The sequence below is a fragment of the Nycticebus coucang genome, chromosome 1 (genome assembly GCF_027406575.1).
Source record: "Nycticebus coucang isolate mNycCou1 chromosome 1, mNycCou1.pri, whole genome shotgun sequence".
Taxonomy (NCBI): Eukaryota; Metazoa; Chordata; class Mammalia; order Primates; family Lorisidae; genus Nycticebus; species Nycticebus coucang.
In genome coordinates, this window is record NC_069780.1 from 10797061 (window position 1) to 10820718 (window position 23658).

At 41.1% G+C, this 23658-nt stretch overlaps 1 protein-coding gene across 1 annotated transcript; it reads left to right on the plus strand.

The window, feature by feature from the left end:
* Positions 1–469: 469 nt before the first annotated feature.
* On the plus strand, positions 470–23393 carry BMP3 (bone morphogenetic protein 3). The gene is made up of 3 exons (XM_053594883.1): positions 470–1046; positions 15572–16482; positions 23068–23393. Exons 1-3 carry the CDS (start codon positions 719–721, stop codon positions 23257–23259), a joined length of 1431 nt encoding a protein of 476 aa, XP_053450858.1. The 5' UTR covers positions 470–718; the 3' UTR covers positions 23260–23393.
* Positions 23394–23658: the final 265 nt, after the last annotated feature.

Consider the following 23658-nt stretch of genomic DNA (forward strand, 5'->3'; position numbering starts at 1 on the left):
TCTCCACCCCCAGCCCGTCCCTCCCACCCCTGCGCCCGGGGCTCGGGTTCCCTCCCCTCGCTTCACTCCCAGCGCAGGGCCGGATGCCTGAGACTGGCTGCGACTGCACCGCTCAGCCGGAGACCGAAGTCACAGAGTCTCTCTCTCTCTCTCGCTCGCTCTCTCGCTCTCTCTGTCTCTCTCTCGCTCGCTCGCTCGCTCTCTCACGCGCGTACACGTACACTCAATACTCGGACTGGCCGCACCACTGCTGCTCCAATCCCTGCAAAAGGCGACAGAGCGCCCCCGGGACCGCGCGCCCAACCTAACCCCGCTCCGACACGGCGTCCGACGCCGCGCTAGATCTTGTCCCCAGTGCGGCCGGTTCCACCGGGTGTTCCTGAAAATAAAACGGGAGGAAGGGAAGCGACAGATCGTGAAGACACCCAGGCCACACACGCCGTGATCTACAGCTCTTGCGTCCGAGCGGAGACCGTGCGCACAGTGCTCGCGGGTGAGGTCCGCGCCGCGGCGGGGAAGACCCACCTGCCAGTCTGCGCTCAGCGGGCGCGGAAAGGGCGGCTCGTCGCGACCCTGTACTGGCAGTGTCCCGGCTTCCGGCGCCCTCGCCCCAGCTGGATTGAAGTTCAACCCTCGGTTCTGCCGCCGACCCTTTGCGCCTTAGGAGTGTTCCCTGGCTGCGTGGGGAGCCCACGACGCGCGCTGCCGGTACCTGGCCATGGCTGGGGCGCGCGGGCTGCTCTGTCTGTGGCTGGGCTGCTTCTGCCTGAACCTTGTGCAGGGAGAAAGACTGAAGCAGCATTTCCCGGGGCTCCGCAAAGCTGTGCCAGGTCACCGCGCGGCAGGTAGTAGCCCTAACCCGGAGCTGCAGCCGCGAGACCAGGTGGCGGAGCACATGCTGCGGCTCTACGACAGGTACAGCGGCAGCGGCGGCGCGAGCCCGCGGGCGCGCACGCCGGGCTCCCTGGGGCGAGGCTCGCAGCCCTCGCGGCCCCCGGTCCTGCGCGAAGGCAACACGGTTCGCAGCTTCCGAGCCGGAGCAGCAGGTGAGTGCGCGAGGCGACCCCCACCCCGCCCGCCCAGCTTTCTCCCGGTACCCCGCCGCTTCCTGGTCTGCCCCCTGCTCCGGTGTGCTGCTCAGGGACCTGTCCCGCGCTCCACAGCTGCCCTCCGGGGCTCTCTGTCTGGCCACATCCAGCTTGTCACCAGCTGAGCCCCGGTGAGCCTAGTTCTCCAACCTGCAGTGAGAATAAATGGGGAAAAGCCCCGCGCCGGCGTCGAGCGGAGGAGGGTGTCAGCTGGAGGAACTGCGGGGAAAGGGAACGGGTGACCTCCAGTGCCCGGAGGAGCCCTCCTGCCCTGGGGGCCTGGAGCACCTCTGGAGTCCCTTACTCTGTTGATTCTTTAGCTGGACCGCGGAAATTCCCCTGGGCTCCTCTATAGCCATGTTTACCAAGAAGTAGATGCCGTTTGATGTATGCCAACCCCGGGCGCTGAAGGGAAATCGGATTCTAACTAGGAGCCTTCCCTCTCTTTGTTGATAGTAACTTGGAAAAGCTGGATCTTGTACCCGCTCTTAACTCGCGCCTTTGTGTTGCTATATTTGACTCGTTCTTCTCGACAGTTCCTTGATAGTTGGTGTGGCAAACACACAAACAAAACCCGGTGCTTTGGAGTTATGCTTATGGAAAACCCATGGGGCAAATAGAGGTTGGGAGGAGCTAGGAGAGAGAGCGCGCTGGAGAGGCAGCCGCCAAGGGTGTAAACACCTCCTGGAAGCTACCCACGAAAATCTGCTCATCCCATTTTTCAGCACAGATCACTGGGGACTGAAATTCATGACCTGGCGAGGTTTCCCCAGCCCCTGCAGTGAAGTAAGTAACTAATGCTAACAGCGTAAGGGAAAGTTTCCTGGACACTGACTCTGTGGGTAGCTCTGAGGATGCACCAGGTTCTTTCATTCACCACATTTGCGAGAAAGGGAAATGTAACTGTACAGCCTGTCTTCAGTGAACTGTTAAAAATAGCCGAGAATCTTTAAGGAAGGAGGCCTTAATCACATCTGTCACAAATGTCCCCAAATTTTGATATGTAGGTCTCCTGGAAAAAAGGAAAACTAAAGCGTCCGTCCAGGAAAGCCCTAGGTTGACACTAAACAGCCAGAGCTCACAGGTACGAAGACATCTATCATAAATGTGAATTATGCTTTTGAATGTAGAAGTCTTTAGCTAGAGTCCAAACTGTACCAGATTTCACTTTCCTCTTAAAACCGTGGTCATGATCTATAGGGAAACAAACCTGCTCTGAGTTCTGCACAGCACCCCAGCCCTTTGAAAAGGAGTCCTGACAGCTGAGCACACCAGTGAAGGCTGTGTTTACTTTGCTGCAACTCTCAGGGCAGAGCTCAATAAAGGAGCCATGTGGTTGTAACAAAGATGAGAAGGAAAGGAGGTGGCCAAGGCAGGTGGCAACAGTGATACTCACATCACTCTTACCTGGACATCCACTTTCTTGGTTAGATTCCTTCAGGAATAGCTGAGGCACAAAAGAGATGAACCATATTGTTTTGTACCAACAAGTTTCGCTTATCACACGAACCACTTAGTTTGGAGGCAGAATTTGAGTTTATTTCATTCACATAATGTATAGCTCTTGTTTGCTTTAGGCTTTGAATCATGGATAAGGATTTAAATAACTCGGGCAGCATATACTGTTTGGCTTGCACTCATTCCTTGCCTTATAATTTCAGAGTGTCCCCTTATCAGCCTCATTGTAGTCTTAAAGCATCAAATGATAAACTTTGATACCGAGGCCAGTCATTCCCTTAAAATGATGAATTGCAGCTTGATGCATATATACAGGGCTGTGTGCTCTGATAAGAAAAGCAATCCTGTTAGGATCCTACAGACCGTCTTAATGACTTATTCATCAAATGTAGACACTGGTTTTTGTGGAAGCTCAAGAGTCATGTTACCTTGGTGGAGACTCCTGGAGAGGTGGTTCGGGTTGGAATCCTTCCAGGAGTGTTTAGTTACTAACACACTAAAAGACTTTATTTTCAGGCAGTTCTGGCTTTAATAAGGCAGGACTCCAGAAAGGTGCTTCTCCCTTCATCCATATCAGCGTTTCCATAACACCCTTCACCTCGGGACATATGTTCTGATGTAGTGACAGATGCTGTCTGCTTTAATAAACTGATATGTTTTCCAGTTCAGAGTGTTTAAGTTTCACGACATACGTGCTTCTAGGTAGTGAAGACATTTCAGAGTTTGGTTTTAGGTCAAGTGGTGGGCTGTGCACGTGGAGTAGCTGCTGATCCTGCAGACTGCAGGTGCTTATTCAGGCTGAGTTATAGCCTGAGAGCCCTATTTGCTCTTTGGAACATACTTGATTAATATTATTTATTGTTCTAAACCTAGAATATCTTTGGTTGAAGCGTAGCTGCTGTGGTCTCCGTTTGATTACTTTCTACTTAAACTATTACTGGATGGTGGGTGGCACCCATCCTAAATACACTCTCCGCTAACCTCTTTTCTCCTCCCTCAACGCTATGCAGGTGGTATGCCAAAACCGTAGGTTTGAAGCACTTACAAGTTTTTTTGTGATGTGGAAGAGTGTACATAAAGATGGGTTTTATCTTTCCTTTTGTGACAGGTAATTTACAAAAGTACACGTATTTATGACAGACAAGTTCAGGTTTATAAGAACACGCCTTCAGGAAGAAAGACAGAAGGGTATAAAATCAGCTTTTATTTTAAACTTGGTTTAAGTTGTCTTTGGTTACTATGTGATAAAATAAGAATATTTCACATGAGGTTTTCTACTCCTTGATCTTTTAAGATAGATGAATTATGTTCATTGTTTTTTTATCTTTCCACAGTTGCTTAATCTTTTCTTAATTATAAATGTAACTTCTTTAAAAACGGTGATTAAAGTACACGTGTTCTTATTAAGAAGCTATCACTGTTTATGGCAGAAAACTACACAGAGATTACATTTCAGTGGGTATGGATTGCCTTTAAAAAAAAAACTCACACATTTCATAGACTGAAAAAAATGAGGCAATTCAAACCCAAAACCCAAAGTGAGTATTTTCCTTTACTGAGCAAGGAGAGAGTCTTTCCTACTATTCAAAAAAAATCTTTAAAAATAAAGAATTAAGATTCTGACACATTTCTGGCATGCGAGGCTGAAATATAAGGCTTTGGGAAGGATGGTATAATTAAAGCCCGAAGATCACTCTATAAGTGACATTCCTATAAAGCACATGGAGCAGTGGGAAAGCATCATTTTTGGAAGGTTTGATATCAAAGGACTAGAATAACCCTTATCAAAAGGTAGTTGCCTTGAAATGCCTAGCACCTAGGCTCAGCTTAAAAGTAAAAAATGCTTGCATTACCTGACGTTTTTGTTTAAAGGACAGTAGTGCACCTGGAGGTAGGAGCTGTGTGTGTGGCTGCTTTGAATTACATACGACTTTGGATACATGATAGCCTTCAATGGACTTTTTACCATACAGCCAAAACTTCTCCACAATCTCTGACTTTAAAACACCATAATTCCAGAAATTCTTAATTGGCTATGCTAATGGAAAGGAGAAAGTGAACGCATTACATAAAAATTTAGCCTTGAAGTATAATTAGAAACACCCAAAGAGGCCAAGAGACTATGAAGAATCAATAAAAAATCCCCTAAGCAGATAATCCAGCCAAGGAGTATTTGTACTTTAAAAATAGATACATAGTGAAGAATGAATTAGGAGACCTGCACACATTTTGCCAAAGAAGTGGGAGTTGAGAAGTACTTAATTGAAGGGGTTCAGGTTTTCCTGAAACTTAGAGGCATAAATGTCAAATCTGCTTGTAAGCATTTTTGTGTTACAGAATTTTGTATTTGGAAGAGGTATTCAAGCAAACGAATACAATTTCTTCCTTTAATGAAAGCAGATACGGGCATCATACTGCACTTATCTCCAAACATATCTTTCTAGTAGCCCAGTCTAACTTTCTAGGAGAAAATGTCACAAAAAGAGGTTTTTGGAAGATGTTCACAGGTGTTACAGAAAATTGGCATCCATGATCAAACAAGTTAGGGAAAGTAATCAGTTTTCTTTACTGGGGGACTGTCAGGGCCTTTAACTGCTAATGAGTGCCTTTAGAAGAGGATACTTTCTTTTGGAAGAAGCATTTTAGAGAATTGTTGTTCTAAGATGCCTGGCTTAGAAAACACTGATTTCGTTCTTATTTATTACTATCTATCTCAGTATGTTTACTTATAAGTATATTATACTTTTTGGACTTGGGTCCAATTGACATTGAATCATCTTCCTGTTTTTACATTATAAAACTTCTCAGAGTATAATTTAGAGTTTCTCTGTCACTACATTTCATTTTCCCTGTACCTGGGAGAGTGCTATTCCATTGTTTTCTTCTATAGAATTGATATGTATTATTTCACAATAGTGTTAATTATACTTTTAAGAGAAAAGGTACTTGGTGGAAAAATTCATTAGAGATCATACCTATCACTTTGTTAATGTTTTAGAAAGGCACATTTACCTAAGACATCCATCAGATTCCTTATAGTATAATCTCCCGTACATGTTATATTTTATAGATACAATTAAAAATACGTATTAAAAAGTCTCACCAAAATTAGTGAGAAACTTGGCATGTGTTTTCTGTTGGCTAGTCAGGATTTCTGTGCTGCAATATTTGAATTTTCTCCCACATTTTTGGTAGTTTTCTGTTAAATTTGAATATCCTTGGATCCAGTTAGAGCCATACTAAATTTATTTTGGTGGGTGTGGTGAAAAAGTGTTTGGTATCATAAGTGGTGTTAAATTGAGCTTTCCTATGCCAAGTTTCAACTGAGTGAAATGTTATGCTTATGTTATGAATCCATGCAAATAGAATTTTCATAGAAATATTGACATAGTATTAATCAAGTGACACAAGTAAACCAGGATAATTTCTACTCTGGACAGTAATAAATGATGACATTGTAACCAAAGAGCCCTGGTGTGTGTGTGTGTGTGTGTGTGTGTGTGTATAATATATTTAGCAACCAGTAAAATGTCTGTCTATTTCCACGTTAGTAGTTAGTAGCGGTTGTGTCTAAGCATACTGACACATAAAGCAGTCCTCCTGGGAACACACGTTTTCAGGGATGGTATCTTTATAGTCATAGATTTCTCTTAATTCATTTAAAACACCAGCATGTAGGTCATAGAGTCACGTACCCTAGTATGTTAAATGACTCCTTCAGTGATCTATCTTCCTTTAAGAACCATCTTCCCTTGGCAACAGACCCACAGCAAATGCAGTGCTTTTACTATCTTTGAGCACACACTGAGTGAAGTGCTTGGGCGGAATAATCCCACTGCGTTCTCAGCCTCAGTGAGCCCTTACTTTACTAAGGAAGGTACTTTAATATGTTCCTTCCATAAAGTAATTACATCCAATAATTTTGTAAATGGTTCTTTGTTCAGCCTTATTATTTTGCAGTTAAAGCAGCTGATCTGTCCTTTTAAGAACATTTTCATGTAATTGCATGAAATTAATCTAAAGACTGAATTAAATGTAATTGCTGCATTTAAGAGTGGGTTAAGAGGAGAAATGGTTTTCAGGTAGAGAAAAGATGGCTAGAGTTTCGATTTTTCCCTTACTTAAGGCAGTGAATTAAATCTAAATTCTAATCTTGGCCGAACTCCTAACAAGTCACCCAGTATTGTCATTCTCAGTTTCTTTGACTATCAGATGGGTTGAATCTAAAATCTAGGTATAAATGATTTATTAATAATAGTAATGTGAAAGGTTTCATATTTTGAAATATGTGCTCCCTTAGCTTCCCAAAAGGCTTCATATCTCAACTTTGGAGAATATGTATTTTTTGAGGCATGAAGAATACATGGGTGACAACATAAAAATAACAAGTTGGCAGTCATATAAAATCTATATTCCAAACCTTTATTCCACAAGTTACTTTTTCTGTCCTGACCGTGGTGGCTAGTGCAGCAGGGTTTCCCCTTCCTATGGAGACTTCCTGAAGTCAGCTGTTGTCAAAATAGGGTCCCTGGCTTAGCAGAGTCCATATTACCTGGAACCTTGGTAGAAATTCTCCAGCCCACACTAGGCCTTCTGAATCAAACTCTGGGGGCTGGGGCTCACAGATCTGTGTTTCAACAAGTCATACAGATATTTTTGATCCATGTTTGAGAAATACTGCTCTAAACTTACCCTAGAGTTTTGACAATTTTATATCATAACCAGCATCTGAAATCTAGAATGATTAATCTGTTATTCCTGGTCTCATCTGGCTGTTGTAAGGGGGTCTGTCTCTGGACAAATGGTTTATTAATTTATATAATGGTAAGCATCTTTTACTTTAGAAGGTGTATTGCTGCTTTTGTGATGGGTTTTGCCCTGGAGAACACTTTGAAGCAAGTTAATCCAGATTGGTTACCCTTCTTTCACATCTGCAGAGAGTTTGCGACCTAATAAATAGATTTGCTAGAAAAAGGAAGATCTGAGCAGGGCATATACAGAATTCCCTGAGGGTAGGGAGTCGACCTCATTTCATCCTGGTATTCCCATCTTCCAAGGACCCTGCACAGGTTTCCACATGGTTTGCACTCTGTAAATACTTCCGTTGAGTTGAATTGGGTGTTCAAGACAAGATAACAAGGGATAGTAGACGAACTATCAGCCAGGCAAAGTATCCTTTAAAAAACAAACTTGCCTTGAAAAAATTTCCCATCAGGCATTTTATTAACTATTTATTAAATGTCAATACTATTCTATTTCATATACAACTGTTCTGATAATCCTTCTTTTCTAACGAACTAGAAGGAATCCTACTTTGACCCAAGAAGGGCTTTTGTTAACTTTGGGAACTTGAACCTACATGAAAAGTTTTTAACACTTCTGTGTTAAATAGGAAACACTTTTGAATCTGGTAAGTTTACACAGCTGTTCATGCAACAAACCTAATAAGGATAGAAAAAAATTTTTTTTTTCAGGATAGAAAAAAAAATTCCAGACAGTATGAAATACTAAGAATTCAAAGATTTATAGGACATGGATCTGCCCTCTGGAAGCTCACAGTCTAGGAATGCCATTGGGTAGGGGCCTAAGAGTAGCTCAACTGAGTGATGAACATTTAGCTATTCTAGAAAAGCATACATTAGATCATCTCTGACCAAGTTTTTACTTAGTATATCCAGAATCGTTCTGATAAGATCCCATGAAAGTCAGTAATGCGACTGGAACTCTGCAAGACAAGCAAAATTCTATGACGTTGTTCCCTGTGTAGAAGTTCCCCATCTTGCCTGGGTTTGAAAGTTGAAGGCAGCAGAGAGAAACTGCAGTCTTGACTGAGTATCACCAGTCAAGAAGTCGCACCTTCAGCCAGCGACTGTGGGCCTATGTGTCCCTGTCCTCGGTATCCCTGGCATTTGTAGCCTCTGTACTGTGTTTGGAAAAAAAGTGGGGAGAAAAATTGTTCTTAGTTATATATTTTCTGTATGACTAAAATGTTTCCCCTGCTTCCTAGGGATTTAACTAATCATCAAGATTTCATTTAGTCTATTTGTTTTAAAATCAGCCTTTACATAGAAAGCTTTCTGTTGTATGTTCTTGTTCCCTTTGAGAACGTTCTGTGTGGGCCGGCACGGAGGTGAACTTCCTACCACTCCCTGGGTACCACCAGGGCCGCTGCTGGCGAGGAGCTCAACTGTTGTAATACAGTGGCTGTTCCTAAATCCCTAAACCAGGGCCTGACTTCCTCATCCAAGTCCTTGGTTTCATCAGGTGCAAGTGCTTTGTTTTCAGAATACAAACAGAAATAAATCTTTCACCCTTACTTAATAATCAAACTCCTAAAAAAAATCTGTGTAAGTGTGAGAGGACCTGGATCCCTCCTTGAAATCAATTGCTAACCGGCTGGCTAACTTCTGTGGTCCTTCATGTTTGCATTTCTCTAATGAGTAAGTTGAACTAAATTTGTTTATTCACCAAAGAAGCATTTAGAGAATGCTGCTTAAGAGTCCAGCCTTGTGCCATAGGCTGAAGAGTCTGATACAACACAGAGAGTTGTCTTTAAAGAGTTTATGGTCTTAGAAAGGAGTCACAGGATAATAAAATAGTAACAGAGGCAGGGTCCTAACCAAGGAAGTGGGTTGCCATGACAACCTTTCCTCCAGGGGTGGTAACTCAGCCTTGCCTTCAAAAACAAATGTGAATTATCTAGAATAAAAAGGGTGGGTAAAGCCGTTCTGGAGAGAAACAGTGACAGGTGCAAAGTCCCAAGTGTGTAAAAGAGAGTGAGGCTGGCTCAGCAACTCACCAGACTTCTAAACTCATTTTCAATTCTCAGGTCTTATAACTCTAGAAAGGTCAAAATAGAGGATTATAATGCTGATGGCCAACTCTCACTGAGCTGCAGCAGATACCTTCCCAGTTGGTGCTACTGCCAGCTAACAGTGAGAGAATGGCACCACCTACTGGTAGCTATATTTTCGCATCAAAAATACGTCTTTGGAAAAAGCTGAAAACAGCTGGATGTAGTTACTTGCAAGGGATTGAAAAGATTCTCCAGTTTACCTTGCACGCCCTAGCCATTCTACCATAAAGGAATCCTCCTGTAACAGTCTTGACTTATGACTACTTTTCCCAGGCCCACAGATGGGTCTCCCTAAGTCACGTAAAACAGAAATTCATGACTTAACATTGGCCTGAATTCAGCCTCTGTTCAACTATTCCTTTGATGCTAGGGAAAAAAATAAAAATGAAAAACTCTGATCATTCTGAAGCCCCTCAAGTATTATTGAAAATAATTCTATGTTGTGGATAAATCTTTTCTTTTCTTCCTTCGGGCTATGTATTTTTATTTATTCAACTCAACCGTATGAGATAGTTTCCAGACCATTCATCGTCTTTGTTCCTTTTGTAGTTATTCCCTGCTGTATCATTAAACTAGCTAAAATGAGAGCACCTAGCCCCAAAATGAATAATCTATATTTTTTTAAACTGATAAAAACCCACCCTTTTTATTTTTATTTCTTTGAGACAAAGTCTCACTGTGTCACCCTCCATAGAGTGCTGTAGTGTCACAATTCACAGCAACCTCAAACTCTTGGGCTTAAGTGATTCTCTTACCTCAGCCTCCCAAGTAGCTGGGACTACAGGTACCCGCCACAATGCCTGGCTATTTTTTTTTTTTTTTTTTGGTTGCAGTTGTCATTGTTGTTTAGCAAGCCCCAGGCCAGGCTTGAACCTGCCAGCTTCGCTGTGTGTGGCTGGTGCCCTACTCTCTGAGCTACAGGCACCAAGCCAAACCCACCCTTTTAAATATTATTATTATTTATATCAGTTTGTTGTTGTTAATCAGAGGGTATATATATATATAAAGTGTCTCATTCAATAATTATAAATGATAAGTATCTGAATGTTTCAGAAGAATAAATAAAGTGAATATGAAGGCATTTTAATGATATTTACATATAGGTATATGTAGTGTAAACAAATCTATGCTACAACTTAAAAGGAAGAGAGAGAAGCCTAATGCAAAACTCCTTAAGAATGGGAAGATAACTTATTTGAAAAGTTAAATTAATATAAAATCTTAAAAAAACAGAGCACATGACAATAATCTAATAGATATCATGCATTTCTAGTTGCAGGGAGGTATTTATCTCATTCTTATCTGTTTCTCTGTACTCATTTGCTGAATTCTGTGTAGCTCTCTTACTACATTTTTCCTTTGTAAAAGCTCAACAACTATTTGTTGGATTGCACTGGAGAAGAGCACTGCCTTGAACAGAAATTAAATGCTTTAACGTCAGAGAAAATTAGCCAGGTGTGGTGGCACATGCCTTTGTCCTAGCTATTTGGGAGGCTAAGGCAGGAGGTTTGCTTGAGCCCAGGAGTTTGAGGTTATAGTGAGCTGTAATTGTGCCACTGCACTCTGGTCTGGGCAATAGAGAGTGACTTTGTCTCTGCAAAAGAATGAAAACCAGAGAAAGCAAAAATAAGTAAATAAAGTATAGGACAGACACAGATCTGCAGCCTGTGTGGGAATATCAAGAGCAAAGACATCACATGCTAGGCACAACATAACACTTGTGAACACCTTTGGTTAGGAGCTAAATGGCAATTGAGCATTTATTTTTCTGAACTTAGATAGCACAGATGTTTGTCAGGACTTCAGACAACAACATTGACAACATTCCTTTCATGAAAGCTTCCGGGTACACAGCAGTGCATCCTGCTGCCATGTGCTCATCCATCTCCTCCTCCACATTACCTTCTCCCTTCATCTCTAAAAGTCTAATTCAAAAGTCACTTCTTCCCTGGGCATCTCTCTGCCCTCCACCTGGGCAAGGTTAGTAGTTCCCTATTTGATTCCAAGGGTATGATCACCATGGCATAGCTCCCTGACTATTGCTCACGAATCCCTTCCCCTATTACAAGGGGCAGCGTGTAATCCAGCCCAAGGTCCAGCACCAAATAGTTACCATGTCGATGCAATTTTGTTAAACTAAAACTTCTGTTTTGCTTTGCACTCTGTTCTTTGCCTGTTGTAGTGTGTTTACGTGTATAATACACAAATAACACGATCAAAGCTGTGAATGTGTATAATCTCCCTACCATAACGCACTATTGTTAAACTGCCCATTTACCTCTTTGTCAGAGCAGCTTGCTGGGCTTAGGCTTTTGATTACAAATTCAAATGATTAGCTACAGCTGAAGGGAAAATTTAAAAGTAATCACAAGAATTATCTTTGTGTAATATGTCCCCCATAAAGAAAGGATGCTGCATTCCAAAAAAGAGAATCTTTTGCCCAATTCGCTATTTGCTTTGCATATGCACATTTAGCAAAAGCCTAATTCTTTACTGTATTAGAAAAAAATACCTTTTTTGTTTTCTTTTCTGCCTAATTCTTTACTGTATTAGAAAAAAATACCTTTTTTCTTTTCTGACAATAATATAGACCATCACTGTCCAAAAGATATTTAATGTAAACCACAAATGTTAGAAACATACATAATTTAAAAATTTTAGTAGCCACATTTTAAAAAATCTAAAAAGCAACAAGTGAAATTACTTAATAATATATTTAGCCCAATATATTAATAATGCATTTAATGTATTTAACCCAATATATTCAAATATTGTCATTTCAACATACACTCAATATAAAATGTATTACATTCAGTTTTGTACTAAATCTTTGACGTACTCACAGCACATCTCAGTTTGAACTTAAGTGACTACCCTGTTTTCTCGAAAATAAGACATCCTCCGAAAATAAGACCTACTTACAGGAAAGATAAGACATCCCCTGAAAATAAGACCTAGCGCATCTTTGGGAGCACACCTTAAAATCAGACACTGTCTTATTTTCGGGGAAACAGTACTTCCTGTCACTCTGGACAATACAGTTCTAGTTAGCTAATATTTATCGAATTTGTTTTATGTGCTTTGCCCACATTATTTCAATTAGTCCTCACAATAGCTCTTCAGTTGGTACTACCCATTTTAGAGATGAGCAAACTGGGACTTAAAGAGCTTCAGTTATTTGAGGACTGCTTTGGGGTGTGGTGGCGTGCAGCCCAGGCTCTAGGGCTCTGACTTCAAAATAATGCACTGGATTAAAACGAGAGCCATGAGAAGACAGATTATGAGACTTAGAGGATGTTGGGGATCAGACGCAAGGGCAGAGGCTGATAAGCCTGAGGTCCTGTGGTGACTGGAAACGTGTTTGAAGGAAGGAAACATAAGAAGCGGAATGCAGGGGCAGGGCATGGGATTGGTGAGTCCGTTCAGACTCTGCCACCCATATCCCCTGAGTTCATTTATTCCCGGCCAGCACATTTGTTTGGCAACCATTTAATTGCCACATGCTTAGAACAGAGTGACTTCTCTTCCTTCTGCTTTAAACTTCCAACTGCGACATGAAGTTTGGGTAGAAGTGTAGGCTCTGGTGACTGGAATGAATTAAGGCTAGAGTCTCTGAACAACCCTGATGCTATGGCTTTGTTAGAAAGGTCTGTAAAGTATTAGCCTGGTGTCCTGGATTATACAAATGTGCACAAATGGCAGTTTCCCCCTTTTCCTTCACACAATGTTAAAAATGAATAAAATCTGTTCCCCATTGCACTTCCCTGGTGCGTGGGGACTCACTGAACTCATTTTAAGTCTCCACATCTTTATAAAAATGTTTTGTTTTTACTGAAACATGTTTTTGATCAAGAACATAATTTCACCATTGCATGTGTGTTTCTGCGACAGATACGTCTGTGGAGCAAGTGCATGAGGAAGGCCTGGGGTTTAGTGACCGATCCCAGGAACCGGAGGTTGTTGAATTTTAACTTCAGCTTTATTGAGAACTCGTTAGATGACCTTAAGGGAAAGAGCCGTCTTCTGCCCTTACTAATCAATCTCTTGTTTTCTTACTCTCTTTCATTTCTGCCTTTGAAGAATTTGAAATACAGTTGAACAATTTCCATCATTTTTGTTGAGCTATACAAAAATTTAACTTTTATATTTGTAAATGTTTGAGTGTTATAAACTTCAGACAAGTCTATGACAGCATTATTTGTTTTGAACAGTTAATGTGTGGCTTATTTTTTCAGGCTTATTGTCCGAACCCCGAGATCTATGGGGTCCTGTTTACCCAGCCCTTATCACTCACTCCACATTTTGGGGGAACAGATAGAAGATACAATCTCTGGAATACTGTTGATACCGGAACTAATAACAATAAAAATTTATATTTGAGAAACAATTACCAGGCCCTTTATGAACATCTTTGCCCATATCTTACTGAGTTCTGATGACATGGAGAGAGAGAGATTATCTCATTTTATGAAGGGGAACATTAACTTGTCCAATGTTATGAAGTTAGTAAGTGGATGAGCCAGAACCTGATTCAAGGTGAGTCGAATTCCAAGCCCTGCATATGTAACCAGTAGACTATACATGCCTCAAAAGCCTGTTACTTTACCAAATTTATAAGAATAGATCTTGGTAGTATCCATAACTTTCAGCTCTCATTCCATTAAGTTTGCCACTGTGTTACAATTTCCCATGTTTATGATGCTTTAGCAAAGAGCAAGTTAGTGTGAAATATATTAGCCTTGCTTTAATCCACTACTCCTGTTTACTCTTTTTTTCTTTTCCTCTTCCAGGAACCCTCAGAAGCAAGAGATTACATATTTTTGTTTTGTTTTGCTTTGTTTTTTTAACTGAGGTGAAAACCATGTAAGATAGAATTATTTTTAGGTAAACAACACAGTGGCAATTGCTATCTTCACAATGTTATGCCATCACCAAGTCTATCTAGGTCCAAAGTTCTTCTGCCATTCCAAAGTAAAATCCTGTAACCATTAAGGCATTTGTCTTTATTAGTCCCAGCCGCTATCCTCTGGCAAACACATCGGTGTCTTTATGGATTTAACTCTTGTGGGTATTTCACATAAATGGAATCAAAGAGAATGTGACCTTTGGTGTCTGCCTTCCCTTTGGTGCAATGTTCTCAAGGTTCATCACATTGTCACACGTACAGTACTTCATTCCTTTCTGTATAGTAGTGGTTCTCAGTCTTCCTAATGCCGCGATGCATTTTCATTGTTACAGTGGGGTCACGACCCACAGATTGAGAACCACTGCTGTAGAGGAAGAATGTCCATTGAATGGATATACCACAATTTGTTTATGCATCATTAATCCGTGGTCATTTGAGCTGTTTCTACCGATTGGCTATTATGAATAGTGCTGCTATAACTATGAACCTTTTTAAGTCTTTAGGGTCTATACCTAAGAGTGAAATTCCTGGATCATATGGTAATTTTACCTTTAACTTTTTGAGGAACTGGCATACTGTTTTCCACAGAAGCTGAATCATTTCACCTTCTCAACAGCTATGTGAAAGAGTATTCCAATTTCTCTACATGCTCAGGAGCTTTCTGGTTCTGTTGCTGATGTTGTGGTGTCTGTGTCAAGTAGCTCCTCACTGTGGTTTAGATTTGTCTCCCTAATGGTTAGTGAACTTGAGCTTCTTTTCATGTGTTTATCAGCCACTTGTATCTTCTTGGAGAAATATCTACTCAAGCCCTTTGCCCATTTTGCACATCTAAGATTACAAGCCAATGATACATCACTCGGAGAAGTCTTAATACATGCATTCCCTTATAGAAAGAGTGCAGTGAAGTGGTTTGGGAATGGAACTTTCCTGCTAAGGATAGGATGAGAGAAGATGTGGTATTGACTAGAAAGGCTTTGACATTACTGTATTTGCACTTTCGGTGTTTGCTTGAATTCCTTATCCTTGAAAATTTAAACAGCTTTCCCTTGACATACCCACATAGATTATTTCAAAATGGAATGATAATATTTTTAAACAAAACAAAATTATGGACTTATATGATAAACGTAGGGTGGAATTTTTCCTCAACTTTGCATTATAAAACATTTTACACATAAGTACCTGTGAAAGTTTTAATTTTGATGAATAGTAAAGTAAATGTCTTTTTTGCTCCTGTTTACTTTGTTTTCTTTTTCTTCCTAGGGACCCTTGAAAGTAAGGGACTGCATATATTTAATCTGACTTCTGTGACTAAGTCTGAGAGCATTCTGTCAGCCACACTGCATTTCTATATTGGAGAGCTAGTAAACACCAGCCTGAGTTGTTCATGGTCTCAAGGATGCTCACATCGTGGTCAGAGGAAACACCATCAGATAGATCTCTCTGCATGGATCCTCAGATCCACCAGAAACCAAAGTCAACTCCTAGGTCACCTGTCAGTTGACACAGCCCAACCTCATGGAGATATCACATCCTGGCTATCTAAAGACATCACTCAACTCTTAAGGAAGGCCAAGGAAAATGAGGAGTTCCTCATAGGATTTAACATTACTTCCAAAGGACACCAGCTGCCTGAGAGGATGTTACCTTTCCCGGAGCCTTATATCTTGGTGTACGCCAATGATGCTGCCATTTCTGAGCCAGAAAGTGTGGTCTCAAGCTTACAGGGACATCAGAATTTGCTTCCTGGAGCTGTGCCCAAACTGGATAGCCACATCAGAGCCACCCTTTCTATTGAACGGAGGAAGAAGCGCTCTACTGGAGTATTGCTGCCGCTGCAGAACAACGAGCTTCCTGGGGCTGAATATCAGTATGAGAAAGATGGGGTCTGGGAGGAGAGAAAGCCTTACAAGGCCCTGCAGACTCAGTCCCCTGAGAAGAGTAAAAACAAAAAGAAACAGAGAAAGGGGTCTCACCAGAAGACCCAGACACTCCAGTTTGATGAACAGACTCTGAAGAAGGCGAGGAGAAAGCAGTGGATTGAACCTCGTAATTGTGCCAGGAGGTACCTTAAAGTCGACTTTGCAGATATTGGCTGGAGTGAATGGATTATCTCGCCCAAGTCCTTCGATGCCTATTACTGCTCTGGAGCATGCCAGTTCCCCATGCCAAAGGTAGCCGTTGGTTTTTGCCTTGTCCCTATTTCCTATTTTCATAGGTAGAAAGACACACTGATTCAGCCGTGTGTGTGTGAGGTGTGTGTTTTCATTTACTAAATCCATCTGGACTCTTATTTACTAAATGTATCATATAATAGGTTATGCCCTTGGCTTTTCTTACTGGTTGCTAAAGTAAAATGAACTTAGTATTGATATAAGGAGGGACAGGAGAAAAAAATATATATGTAAAATGCTTTCTGCATTGCTTCCAAACATAGAACATAGTCAGCTACATGGTTATGTATGAATCTACATCTGCCTGCAATGAGTAAGCCCAGATGGTAGAAGGCTTACCTCTTAGGCCGTATTTAAGGAATGAGTGGATGCCGTGGAGCAAAGAGGAAGGCCTAATAGGAGTGATGCCCTAATGCAGAATATTTTTCGATGAACAGAGTCTTGTGAGACGAATTGTCCCCACAGAAGTCAGTATCAGTACTGAGCCATGAAATTCACAACCGGCCCGTTGTTTATTTCATTTACTCTCCTGCTAAATATTAACAAGGAAAATCAAAATAGGACTCACTGGTTCTGTAAACTTTGTCTAAGACCTTTTTAAATCTATCAGAGTTTCCTTGTGTCTCTTCCAAAATCATTAAGGATGTACTTTATCATACTTGTGCCTACTATCCTGACAAATGTATTTGCAGAAGTCGCTTCAACTCTACCTTCCTCTTGCACAGAAAGTCCACATGACTGTCCTCTTGGAATTTAGAATGTAAATAAGACATCACTGAGTGAAAAATGGTAGTAGTGCCCTCTGGCCATCAGTCAGGCTCACCGCTGCACTTACGTTCTCACCTTGTAACAGTTTGAATCTCTGTTATACAATAAAAAGTAGCTCAAGGAACAGAAGTCAAAAGAAGAATAGATATTTTGCTATTGTATGATAATTGAGGGAAAAATCCTCCGCCCCAAAGAGTGACCAATTCCTACTCGTAGATATTTAATATAACATTTTCATCTACCCCTGTGATTGTCAGCTTGCCAAGTATAACAGACACATAAAAGCAAAGGTCCAACTGCACAGAGCCAGGTCAGCCTCAGGGCCAGGAACTCGATTGAATCCCAGTTTCTTATTAGATTATCTCAGAAAGATGAGCTTTCAACATTTTCTACAACCTTTTCCTTCTCAAGGATTTATTTTTTATTAATTCATGTTGTGTGAACCCCTAAACAAAGTAAGAATTATATGCATTTGAAATTATATGAAGAGCTTTAGCTTGTCTTATGTTCATAAAGGCTATTTGGCTGATCAAACAGACCATTGAATGGGATGACATATAAAAATCCATGCACAACAAACACGACAAGTATAACAAGCAGCCGTGAATCTTTGTTTTACAGTGTGGCTTGCCTTGTGGCCACGAGAGGTAAGGATGGATTCAAAACGGTGCATCTTACAAGGGTATATGTGAAACTTGGTAAATGTGGAGTCTTGGCACAGTAACTGAGAGAATGCCAGGAAGGCTATGTTAACCAGTGTGATGGAAGTGTGTCAAACGGTCTGTGAAGCTAGTGAATGATGCCCCATGGTCATATCAATGTACACAGCTATGATTTAATAAAATAAATAAATAAATAAAAATCTGTCTTTAAATCCAGAATGACTGATTTTAGGTAAACCTCAGAATTTTCCAAATAATCCCTCTCACTCTCATAAACTAATTTCTTCTGGGTAGCCTGGAGAAAGAGTCTTTCTCCTCCCTCTTGACTCCAACTTCCAGGCCCCTGGGGATCCATGATAATGTGGAGAGAGTCAGTTGGCTTTTCGACCCCTAATTCTGGAGACCTAGCTTGGTCTCCAGCCCTCCATAATTACTTCCAACTCATCTTGGGCATCTATTTACCTGCTTCACAAACCTGCCTTTGCTCTAGAAGAACTTCATCAGGGTTCTCAGTGACCTAAAGAATAATAATTTAAAAAACAACAAAGGATAAGAAAAGCAGAGATAAATTTAAGGAGAGAAGTCTGTCAGGATAGCAGAATAATTAATGGTACATTCTCGGTCATAGCATAGATTCTCAAACATTAACATGCCTGCACATTGCCTAGAGTCTTGTTGATAGGTAGTAGCTGTGGGGGGTGGAGCTTAAGATCCTGCATATTTAACAAGCTCTTAGTGGATGCTGATGCTGCTAATCCACAAATTGCCCTTTGAATAACACAATTGAGAGTCAAATCCTTTTGGCTGGGATCTTGATTTCACCACTTACCAGCTATAGTTCTTTGGAGAAGTTACTAAAGCTCTCTCTCTATGCTGGCTTTATCATTTTTGAAATTGGTTGTATCGTAAGTAATAAAGATAATGCTTTCAGCATAATAAAAATGGTGGGGAAATGCGGGAGTAGAGCTCCTTGCACTCATAGGCGTTGATAAACCTTCCTGTGGACGTTATTGTTCATGGCCGGCTGAGGCTGAGAAGAGTGGGAAACAGAGGGTGGGTCGCTGAGGAAGACCAGAGGGAAAGCAATCACGACAGTAACAGTCACAGGCAAGAAAAAGTTTCCCGGATGTTTCTAGTGCATTTTCAGATATCACAAAGCTGAAGACAGGATTCTGCCTGTGGGTTTAACAGCCTGCAGGCCAGTGAGGTTTCTTCGGAGAGAAACAGTCAGGAGAGCACTGGCTGCAGCAACTGAACTCAGCATCAAATTTGTCAGAATGTGGAATGGCATCAGATCTCCCGGGAGACATGCAGAGATCAGTGGGGAGTTTTCTCTCTGAGCCCGGGATTTCCTCCGGCCAAGTCGAGAGTGGAAGTTTGGCTGTTCCACAGAGCTCTCGATCTCACATCACTTGGGTGGCTGTCCTTAACTTGTAAAGCTTTCGAGGGGTTCCCTTTAAGACTTCCAGGCTTTGTGTCTTTCAAGCGGTACAGTAACCACAAGGATGGGAAACGTGGCCATCCTTCAAGTGAAGCTGCTGCTGCAGGAGGGTTAATTCACGAGCATCACTGTCACCAGCAGTGCCCAGTGTGGCTGCTGGGGAGAACTGTTTAAATCAAAATATACTCCAAGCACCAGATAATAAAGGTCTCTGACCAGATCAGTACAGCACACGTGGAATAACTGAAGTGCCAAAAACTTTCAGACCTTACATACACTTTCTGCCCCAGAGGAAAGTTCTCCCACACTAGACTCCCCTGTTGGCCCTCCTTTCTCCTGGCCTCCTGAGTGAAAGCCTGTTCTATATGGTGAGGCTCTTTGTCTGCAAAAGTTGACAACCTATTCTGTAATTCAGAACAGCTGTGTTCTGCCTTTCCCAAATTCCAGGCTTTGCCCTTTCACTGATTCCAATTAGATACTTTCTGGGCTATCACACCCATGTGGGCTGGACTGGAAGCGAATGGAGCAAAACCCCACGGCCCAGGTCAGGAATGAAGGCTCTTAGCCCATGAGATACTCTCCCCTGCTAATGCATTTGTAATCAAATTCAACACGAGGACATCGAACACAGCTTGGCAGGTGCAGGCCTGACCACTGTAGATTTCATTCCCAAACACAGCAGTTTGGATTTTTCTGATTTCTAGACCTTACGGTCAATCTGTTCTCCCAGGGAGAGACTCTTGGAATTCTGCCATGAGATGAAAAATACCCAACCAGCTCAAGCCAAGTTCTGTGCTTTTGCCTCGCCTCACCACCTTAACAGAGATTTCAAATGAAAATGACTGAGCTGTTGTTCCTGACAGAGATCCAAGAGAACTAGCAGGGATTAGAGGAACGGAGTTATTTTTGTGAGGAACTGTGCAAAAGCTCTCAATAGCAAAGACAGAACAAGGCGGCAGAGCCTCTGAACACTCTGAACCAAGTGTCCCGTGTAAAGAAGAAATTCACATTCAGTGAGTTCAAAATGAGGCACCCTCAACCAAGTTCCCAAATCTTCCCATGCTAGTCCCTAGTCATGAAGACGAACTCTGAAAATATTAAATCTTGAGGTACTGAGTTACCTAAGCAAAAAAAAAAAAAAAAAAATACCTAAACTGATGTTGAAGTCATGTCTCACCCTCATGAGAGAGATACTGGTAAGAGAAATAGCACAGATATTTGTGACTGATGTAATTCTTAATTCTTAACTTGTTCAGTAAGAAAAGTCATTAGAAACATGATCTGAATTCAAAAACAAAAATTATGTACTTTATACCAGCAAATTATTGCATGGATCTTTTGTTGGTGATGTAATATTCCTGGTAATGACAGCTCGATCAGAGGAGTCCATGGTAAGAAAAAGAAAAAAAAAAGGTGGGAGGAACTCCCTGGTCATCTGAGAGGTTCCTGATAAGACACGCTACCCCAGGATCAAGGCTGGATGCCTGAATTCCAGCAAGCCCACTGGAGACTTCTCATATAATCATAGTTTCTAAATCTATCATTTCTGAGTTGGAGCCTCAGAAAAAAAAAAAGACAGGAATTTTCCTGGGCAACACCCATGAATATTTTCCATATCTACACCAAGTCATTTGAACAGAAACTTTTATTTTTGTTGATGGGAATTATTTCCACAGAAATAGGTGAAATGGAGAGTATGCTGTTTCTTATAAGTCTATCATCTACTTAGCAAGCATTTAGTCAGGGACTGGAGCACACACTGCTCTCAACCCTGAGAACAGCACAGCTGTATTTCCCACCCGGGACCTCGTCTCATTAAGTAGATCCACTTTGTATAAAACTTAAATATACAGAAGAATGTCTGAAAACTTAGTTCAAAAAAAATGGGGCGGGGGATTTATGATGAGCCATTTGGATTAAGTCCACAGAGAAGTGGATGGCCGCAAAAGTTTTTCTTAGAAATGACCAAAAGTGATGAAATCACAAGACATGGCTACCGATGTCTACTGTACAATACTGTATGTCACGTAAATTCCACATAGATTGTTGATGATGCAGGACAGAGGCCACAAACAACAGGACAGCATGGACTTCTTTCTGTCAGCAGAGAATACACACCCCCTGCTTTGCAATTAATTAAAGTTCTTTAAAAGTTAGCCATTCCTTTTAACATAGTTTAAAATTCTATAGTGAAGAAAAAAGGCTAAAAACAGTTGTTCATCATTAGGACATGAAGTTGTTTATGCCTACTCACAATGAACTTGAAGTCCCATGTGCGGATAATTTTTTTCATTGCAATTGAAATATGGGATGAGATAAATTAGATTTGCCCTTTCTCTTCCAAAAATATATTATTTTAGTATGCAACCCATCTATATTGTTTGCTTCCCCCCTTGACTTCTATGCACCCTGAGTGTTTTAACTTGTTCAAGTTTCCCAGGATGGGAGTTTTAGAAATTCAAAGTACCACCTCACTGGGGCAAGGGTGTCTCTGGGTCATGGGAAATGTGGCTCAAAGTCCTGAAATTAAAAAGCCAGAGTTTGGGGCTAAATCCCATTCTTGACTTGATCTCTGGCAAGTTACCAAATTTCTGTTTCTCAGTATGTTTAAAACAAAACTCCTCACACCTGCCTACAAAAAGCACTGGGGGAAACTGATGTTGAAAAGTATGGCATCTCGTATGAGGTTCTTATTACCACTCCTGTAACACCTGCCACTCTGGGGTTACAAAGCTGAGTGTCCTTTCAACGTTCTTAGGCAGAGCAGAGCTGTATGGGGCTTTCTACATAAAACCACCTGTTTAACATGGATGTTAATGGTCCCATTTGGCATTTTCTCAAGGGAAGAGATTTTACCCAGGCGTTTTGGTGAAGCTCCTGGCAGACACAGAATTAACCCTTAGGCTCCTTAGTTTATTCCCAGAGGACATGGCCCACTCTTAGAACAAACACATCCTTACCAAGTTTAATTCCAAAGCCATGGAGCAACAGTGACCTCCAGTGGCCAATGGTGAGGTCTTCTTAACCCCAGTTTGTGCTTCCAAAGAGGGTTTGTAATTAATTACATAGTGGAATGATTACCAGCCAGTTCATCTTCTTAGCAACTATTAAACTGAAAAAATAAATACCCCTCTGACTTATTAGTTTTATTTGGGAAATAATGCATAAATATCACTATAAAAGTGGAAATTTTACATCTTTGTTAAATAGGATGCTTGTTTGGGTTCTTAATAACTAATGCAGAGTTAAGAACAAACCATTTTTGTTGCAGTCTTGTTACTGGAAACATCCTATAAAATATTCATTCTGGGCTTGGGCACCCAGTTTTGAGTTGTTAGTACTTAAGTGATTCTTGCTGAGAGAACTGGGTTTAAATCCTCACTCTACCACATACCAGCTATTTGACATTCTGCATTCAGAATGTCAGTTAAGTTTTTTTTAAGTCTTCATAAAATGTAAAATATTCCAGCTCTATGTTAAGGATTAGAGATGATATTGTGTGCCTAGAATGCAGCTAGCACTTAAGTAATATCCATTTTGGTCAGGAGGAGAGTGTGGAGAATAAGGAGATTGAGTTGAATGTGTGATGCAGCCAAAGGCTTGATTAAATTATTGAAGCGAAATCATTAAATAAGCATTTTATGTGATGAGGGATGAGGTGTGGAGGCGCAGGCCTGCCTAACACGTGTATTCTTCTTCCATTTCATTTTCCAGTCTTTGAAGCCATCAAATCATGCTACCATCCAGAGTATAGTGAGAGCTGTGGGGGTCGTTCCTGGGATTCCTGAACCTTGCTGTGTCCCCGAAAAGATGTCCTCACTCAGTATCCTATTCTTCGATGAAAATAAGAATGTCGTGCTCAAAGTGTACCCTAACATGACAGTAGAGTCTTGTGCTTGCAGATAACCTGGCAAAGAACTTATCCGAATGCTTAATTCAATCAGTAGTTTATTTTATGGACTTTTTTTTTGCACTGCCAATGCATTTTGCTCCAAAAGATTTTTTTCTATAGACAAAAGAGAATGAGCAAATAGACTGAAGATGCCCTCCAAGGAGAACTGGACTGTATTTGTTTCTGAATGTACCTAAAAGCAAGATTTTCATAAATGTGGACATTTATTTCTTTTTTTTTAATCACACAAAAAGTTATCAAACTGTTTTTAGAACTGTTAGAAAACACACTGATTTATTTTTGTAATGGTCTTTGAAAATAGATTGAAAAAATAGCAATCGCTTATCCTTTCTCTCTACTCATCTAATGGGTAAGGGAACCAGCACTATCATGTCTTCAAGCAAGCTTATTGC